The 7,268-nt window shown below is 59.8% G+C and overlaps 1 protein-coding gene across 1 annotated transcript in view; it reads left to right on the top strand.

Moving 5' to 3' along the window:
• The first annotated feature begins 391 nt into the window (after positions 1–391).
• Positions 392–7,268, top strand: part of B4GALNT3 (beta-1,4-N-acetyl-galactosaminyltransferase 3) — a 31,787-nt gene continuing 24,910 nt past the window's right edge. Inside the window, exons 1-5 of the mRNA XM_006163251.2 lie at positions 392–476; positions 573–676; positions 1,495–1,572; positions 6,235–6,330; positions 7,091–7,181. Coding sequence (XP_006163313.1) covers positions 392–476; positions 573–676; positions 1,495–1,572; positions 6,235–6,330; positions 7,091–7,181 — 454 coding nt within the window. The remainder of the gene's footprint in view (positions 477–572; positions 677–1,494; positions 1,573–6,234; positions 6,331–7,090; positions 7,182–7,268) is intronic.

Raw genomic sequence — 7,268 nt, forward strand, 5'->3', positions numbered from 1 at the left:
CGGCCCTTGCCTGTTTGCTGCTTATGGATCTAGGCGTGCACCCTGTCAGTTGTCCCCTCCCGCCCGCTCACCATGGTCTGGCTTTTGGCCTTCCCAGATTTGTGTAAGCCGACAGGTTCCAGAGCCTTCGGGATAGAGATATCATCAATGACTCGTATCTCCAGATCAACCCAGGAACGGAGAGGCCTCTAACGGCTTACCTCCAGCAGTTTAGGACTTTCTTTGGCGTGCGCCAAGCGCCAGGCCTCCCCCAGCTCTGGTTCCACCCAGAGGGAGGGTCTGTGGTGTTCATCTCCCTTCGCCCCGGGACCCCTGGTGGGGAATCACTGTGTCGTGCGCCAACAGCAGGGAACAGTGGTCCATTGTCACTGGCCTGGCTCCTTTCCGACGTATGGAGGCAGTGAATTTTGATGGTTGTGTTGACCTGGGCCAAGTTCCTGAGTGTCTCCTGCCCCCACCCCTACTCTGCAAATACCGTAAGGGGGGGACAGTGACCTCCGAGAGTCCTTCGTCTCAGACCGTGAGGCCCTGCTCCCCGCTGACCTCACCCCTCTCCTCTGTCCCTTCCACAGGGTACAGCAGCTGGCGAGGACTGGCCAAGGCTCTGGCCAGCAGGGACATTCCAGCCGTGGGTCCAGACCTCCAGTTCCACCGTCCCCAGAGGCTGAGCCCCAAGGTGCGTGGCAGGGCCAGCCCGAAGGCGTTCAGGGAAACTCCACTGCTGTGCAGAGAGGCAGAGAACAGCCCCCAGTCTGGCAGCTGCAGGCTCCCAGCTGAGGCAGTGGGGATGGCCATCCGGGCCTTGCCGAAGCCTGGGGCCACCCCTGGGCCTGGCTTTCCTGTTCTTGCCTCGGTCAAGTCCAGGATGCCCACGTTTGACCCGTTCCATCTCAGCACGGTCTGCGCTTGCCAGAGTGAGGAATTGCTGTGCCGTGCCGTGCTGCCGGGTGCTGGCTGCGGAGCCAAGGGGGTGACAGACAGCTCCCAGATAGCAGGGTGGAGGGCCCGGGTGTTCATGGAGCTTCTTTCCCACGTTGCTCCGTGAACCCTCAGGAGGCGGATGAGGGAAGCCGGGGTGCAGCTCTGTGTGGAGTCCCGAGGCTGAGCCTACAACAGACGCCACCCTCAGGGCTGGACCAGGGCCAAACTGAGTGGGTGGGACTGCTCAGCAGGGAGGCTTGGGGTGTTCTTGAGGGGTCCCACTTGTTGAGATACGATGTGGGCAGAGCTCGGGGGTACAGAGGAAGACAGTCAGGGCCCTTGCCCCCGGGAGGTCCCGACCTAATTAGGAAAACTGGTTTCCCTGGGGGGGTGGCTGGCAGAACTCGGGAGAGTGAAGGGACCTTGGAGCTTGAGAGGACGCTGGGAGGACGAGAGCACTGCGAGTGACAGGTGGGAGGGTCTGTGACACTGGGGAGCTTCCTGTGCCCCTGGACCCGCCCTGCCTGCAGTTTCTCACCGGATATCCCTCAAGGTCGTTCTTTATTCGGCCAGGACCACGAGGTTGACGGAGGTGGGCACGGTAACCGCAGCTACCTGGAGTGGAACAAGCCCGTCCCTTGGCTCTCAGAGGTAAGGGACTTCACTGTCCAATTCTTTGACAAGGTTAAGAAAATATTTGCACCCAAGAGGAGAATGAAGGGATTGTCGTGTGGCCTCTCCCCCACCAGGGGGTGGTTTCTCTCTGTCTCTCTATCTCTCTGTCTCTCTGGCAAGTGCACACGTCTTATAGCAAAATTCTCTTTAAAAAAATTTCCAAAGATAATTCCAGAGATCAACGAGAACTTTCTTCTAGTGGTTATTAGCAGGAATTTTTGCCCTCAGGATTCCAAGCTTGTCCAATTTTCTTCCTTGAGAGAAAGAGCACTTATTTTTGGTAGAGATTTCTGCCTTAGGGTGCTTGCTCTTGCTAGAGAGAGAGACTGAGACGGTGAGAGGGTAAGTGAGAAATCACTCCCTGGGGGGATGGCTGTGCTGCAGTCCCGTCTCCATTTTCCTCCCAGAATCTTGGACACACACACGCACACACGCCTTACATGAGTTCTAAGTCACCAAGTCTGGGACTCGAACCACAGTTGACCATGTGGGAGTCCAGCAATGTCACCATTTCACCCTCTGCTGGTCCCCACAGCTGCCTCTGTGAAGCCCTGACAGGACGGTTGTCACTGCTGGTGTAACTGTAGGAGGTGACACCGTCAGGTAGTCGTGGGCCACCCCCGCTGATATACTTGGAAAAGAAGCTGCTGTAAAGATCACTTGGTCTGGGGATCCAGCCTTCTGTCCTCCACGGACTACTTGAATCTTTTTTTGTTCTAAAGCTTTTTTTTACCGTAGGGCACATGTGCTCACTGCACAGGGGAGACAGACTTGGAGAGCGAGGGAGGAAGAAATCAGCTCCGGGGGATGGCCACACCTCAGTCCCACCCCCTCACCCTCCCCTCCAGATTTCAGGCATGAACACACATGTCCCCAGGGTGCTTTTCAAGCTGCTGGGTCTGGGACTCAAACCTGGCTCTCGGCCATGCAGGACCAGCACCTTCCCCACCTCACCACCTGCTGGCCCAACAGTGCGGTGCTCTGCGGTGCTGAACGCACACACGCAGGGTCTGGGCTTGTGTCCCAGGCCTCCCGTGCGCAGTGGGCTGCACACGCCTGTGCCCTGGGCTGGCGGAGGCTGGGAGGGGCTTCTCTCCCTCTCCTCTCTTTCTCTCTCTCTCAAGGGAAATAAATAAGCTTGAAGTTATTATTATTATTTTTAATTTAAAGACATCTGTCAGCGTGTGCATGTGCTTACCAGGCAGACAGAAACGTGGTTACGGGGGGTGAGGTCCAGCCTCGATCTGGTCTCCATTTCCCCATCCTGTCAACTTTGGGTGTGCACACGCACACACACACACACACACACGCACACGCACACGCACACACACACAGACACACGGGCTGCTGCAGCTGGGATTTCGACCACACAGTTGGCCGTGGGATCTGGCTCCCTTAACCACTGGGCGGTGGGGCCAACCCTAAAGATTTTTTTTTGAGAGGTTTTTGCTGTAGGGTGCGTGCAGTCACCAGAAAGACAGAGCGAGATAGAGACAGAAAGCGAGAAATCACCCCCGGGGGGATGGCCACGTCGCAATCCCTTCTTCTCTATTCTCCTCTCGGGATCTTGGACACGCATGCACACGCGCCCGGCATGAGTTTAAGCCACCGGGTCCGGGACTCGAACTGCGGTCGACTACATAGGAGTCCAGCAACATAGCCATTATGCCACCTGCTGGTCCCCTAAAGTTTTTTTTTTTAACCTATCTGTCTCCCCCACAAGTAAGAAAGCAGCATCCCCAGAAGAGTCTTGATGCTGTGATCCACCCTGGTCCCCCCAGCCCCTACCGTGGGCACGTGCATGCCTGGCACAGTAGGAAGGTCTCTGGACACAAACCTGAAACCTTCACGTGTAGGTCAGACGTCGCGTGCCTCATCCTACCACTGTGCCACCATCCGGCCCTGATCAGTAAGCTTAGAGAAAAATGAAAAAAATACTGAGCAGCAGAAATCTGAACCAGAGCCTAATGTGTGGGGTCCAGCCTGGTCAGCCTCTGTGGAGAGACCGGGGGCTCAGCCTCCCGTCCTTCATGGGGAGGCCCGCTGCCCGGGGCTGAGCCACCAGCAGGCCGTGTTCGTCTCAAGGGCTTGGATCCGAGCGAGCAGCAGCAGAGCGCAGGGGGGCAGTCGGTGCCCACGTCCCGCCATGGCTTCGACTGCTCTGCCTGCCCTCCCCTGCACACCTCGCCCTCTGCCAGAGCCCCTGGCAGGGCACAGTGGCCTGTTTGCCTGGCTGTCTCCGCGGACCGTGGGCCTGTCCTGTTGCAAAGCAGACACTCAGTGTTGCTTCTAGGATGAGTGAAGTTGATCAGGGAACCGCGCTGTGCGGGAATGGCGGGGAGCTAGCGACTGACTGGGAGGTGGGGACGGTCTCAGAGAGGGCTCTTGGAGGCGGGTCTGCCGCACGGGGAGACAGGAGAGGGTCTTCCTGTCAAAGCAGCACGGTGACAGCTGGGCAGGCCAGAGGTGATGTGTTGGTGAGGACGGGTGTGTGGCAGGGAGGGGAGTGAGGTGAGGCGGGAAGGTCAGGCGTAACAGCCTCGGCGTGCCAGGGAGCTTCAGGGTTTCGCTGCCCAGTAACTAGGTCGGATCTGCGCGGTAAGACAGCGGTTCTGGGGCCAGCAAGTGGTGTGGAGGTTAAGGTGCTGGATTGCAGGTGGCCAACAGCAAGGTTCAAGTCCCAGCAGTTCAAAAATCACTCCAGGCATGTGTATGTGCGTGCCCAAAATCCCAAGAAGAGAGTGGAGTTTGGGACTGCAGTGGGGCCATGAGATTTCTCTCTTTCTTCTCTCTGGTGAGCACATGTGTGAAACTAAAACACAGATGTAGAAAACAAAAACACACGAGCGCTCTGGAGGACCGAAGGGACAGGCGGGGCCCAGTTGGGTTTTGCCCAGGCTTGGCAAGCCCAGTGACGCCTGCAGGCTGGCCTCGCCCTGCGGCCCTCCCCTTCCTCAGCTCTGGGACAACAGGGTCCCGAAGGACATTTCCCCACTCCTGTTTCTGCTCTAGGGTGCATGGACTCACCAGAGACAGAGAGTGAGAAATCACCTCCCAGGGGGATGGCCACACCACAGTCCCTTCTCCTCTCGGACACATACACACACATATACCCACACCTGGCATGAATTTCAAGCCACAAGGTCAGGTTTGGGACTTGAACATGGTCCACCATGTGGGAGTCTGGCTCCCTAATCACTACGCCACCTGCTGGCCCTATTCGCTACGACTTCTAGCTGGAGGTTCCCAGCCATCGTGGGCCTAGATGTCCTCTGGCACTGGGCGTCACCAGCACAGTCCCTGGGCCTTAAACCTGTGGGACAGCAGATGCTGGATCCCTCGGCCTCACATCTCCAATTGGTCCCTTAGAGACCAGCTTGCAGCCTGGGGGTGCAACAGAGTTTAAGGGCCCCCTTAATGTGGGTGTGGCCTGGCCCTGGGAGATGAGGGTCCTCTCCCCACCCCTGTGGGACCTTCTCCCATTGCTGAAGCAGGAGAAGGCCCTATAGGGGCTGAGGCGGAGGAGGGAGCGGGTGTGGGTGAGGGCGCAGGGCGGAGGGAGGAGGGAAGTGGCCAGCTAGCCCCTCCCACCGTCCCTCCTTCCCCTGCCTCTGGAGTTTGGGATCTGAGCCTCCCAGGGAGGGGCCAGAGAGGAGGCCACCTAGAGGGGCAGCTGAGGCTCGTACACTTGACTGGAGGAGTCTCTCCAGAAGCAGCACAGTGTCCCCATTCTTTCCCTCCTGGGACCTTAACCCACTGCCCACCTACCCGGGCCACCTCTCCCCTCCCAGCCCCGCCCCCACATGCCCCTGCCAGCTGGCTGCTTCAGGCCCCACAGTACGACCAGGCCGACCGGGCCGGCGTGCCCAGGAAGTGCCAGCCTGCAGGAGGTCGGGGTGACAGGCTCTCCCCTGAGGCCGTGCCCTGTGCCCTGTGGCCAGCCACACTTCAGTTCTTCTCGACCCAGTCTGGTGTCCCCTCGACCACTGCCCGGTCCTCAGGGCGGCCCAGGTCTCAGTATCTGTGGGCGCAGCAGGGAGGCCAGGAGGGCCTGTTAGCAGGGGCAGCCGAGGTCTGTGAGGGAGCTGTGGTGGAGGTTTGGGACTTGTCCTGTCAGGAAACCCGGGGACAGCGTGCTCAGGACTCACTCCGCCCAGTGCGGCTCCCTCCTCAGCCCTTTCTTCGGGGGGCCTCTGCTCCGGGGGCCACTCACAGTCCCGTGCCCCATCTCCACAGTCCGAGGGGTAAGAGGGTCTTCCCTGCTCCTGCACAGCTGGCACTGCCACAGCGTCCCAGGGGAGGCCGAGGGGGCCCTGACCCCAGGAGAGGGCCGCCCGCCCGCACAGGGAGGTTTCTCACAGGCGGCTGTGTTGGGGCTGCTGGTCCCCACTGGGCTCCCCCCGGTTCCCTCCGCGGCTGCCATTCTGATGGCTGTGTCCCTTGTCTGGGGACAGCCGAGCAGCCCCTTCCTGCACAGGAGGGGTGTGTGTGTGTGCACGTGTGACATCTGCATGGCCAGAAGACAGGCCCTGAGCCCAGGGCAGGTGCCAGGTAGGGACGGCTCGGGTGGGGGTGGCTCTGTGCCCGCCCAGCCTCCTCCAGGGCACTCACGTCCTCCCGTGATGGCTCTGCCCGCAGTTCCGGGGCCACGCCAACCTGCACGTGTTTGAGGACTGGTGCGGCAGCTCCATCCAGCAGCTGCGGAGGAACCTCCACTTCCCGCTGTACCCCCACGTGAGTGCTGCGGACCCGCTGGTCTCTGCACCCGTCTCCCCGGCCCTGCCTCCGCCTCTCGCCTGTCCTCGCTCCTTTTCTGGTGTGTTTTCTCTTCTCTTCTCTTCTCTTCTCTTCTCTTCTCTTCTCTTCTCTTCTCTTCTCTTCTCTTCTCTTCTCTTCTCTTCTCTTCTCTTCTCTTCTCTTCTCTTCTGAGAGGTTTTTGCTATTGGCGCATATACTCACTGGGCAGACAGAGAGAGAGAGAGACAGAGAGACAGAAAGTGAGAAATCACCCCCCAGGGGCGATGGCCACGCCGCAGTCTCTTCTCAATTCTCGAGATCTTGGGCACGCACGCACACGCACCCGGCGCGAGTTTAAGCCACTGGGTCCAGGCCTCGAACCGTGGTCGACTACGTGGGAGTCCAGCGACATAGCCATTACACTAACTGCTGGTCCCATTCTGGTGTGTGTTCTTTCTTTATCTCTGGGCCCTCCTTCCTGCTGCCCACGGTATCTCCCGTACTCCCTTCCCAGGAATTCCCGAACTCCCTGCCCTCCTTCACATTCAGTCCTGGCCGTCGCCGCGGCTCACGGGGCAGTGTGCTCAGGCCACCACACACAGTCATGCAGGCCACACACTGAGCCAGCCTCCCAGCCAGGAGGCGGGCGGGGCTGACTGCTGGCCTGCACCCCCAGGCCCCCCTCTTCCCACAGCCCCGAGCAGGCGGATTTCCTCTCCCTCTTCGGGGTGACAGTCCTCCCCTTTCCTGGGCATAGGTCCGCACGACCCTGAGGAAGCTGGCCGTGGCTCCCAAATGGACCAACTATGGCCTCCGCATCTTTGGCTACCTGCACCCCTTCACTGACGGTGAGGCCAGCCCCCGAGCCCACCCTCCCCTTCCTCTGCAGGGGATCTAAGCCCATGGCTAGAGGAAGCCCGCCCGGCTGGCGGGAA

Source organism: Tupaia chinensis, unplaced genomic scaffold (genome assembly GCF_000334495.1).
Source record: "Tupaia chinensis unplaced genomic scaffold, TupChi_1.0 Scaffold141530_1, whole genome shotgun sequence".
Classification (NCBI taxonomy): Eukaryota; Metazoa; Chordata; class Mammalia; order Scandentia; family Tupaiidae; genus Tupaia; species Tupaia belangeri.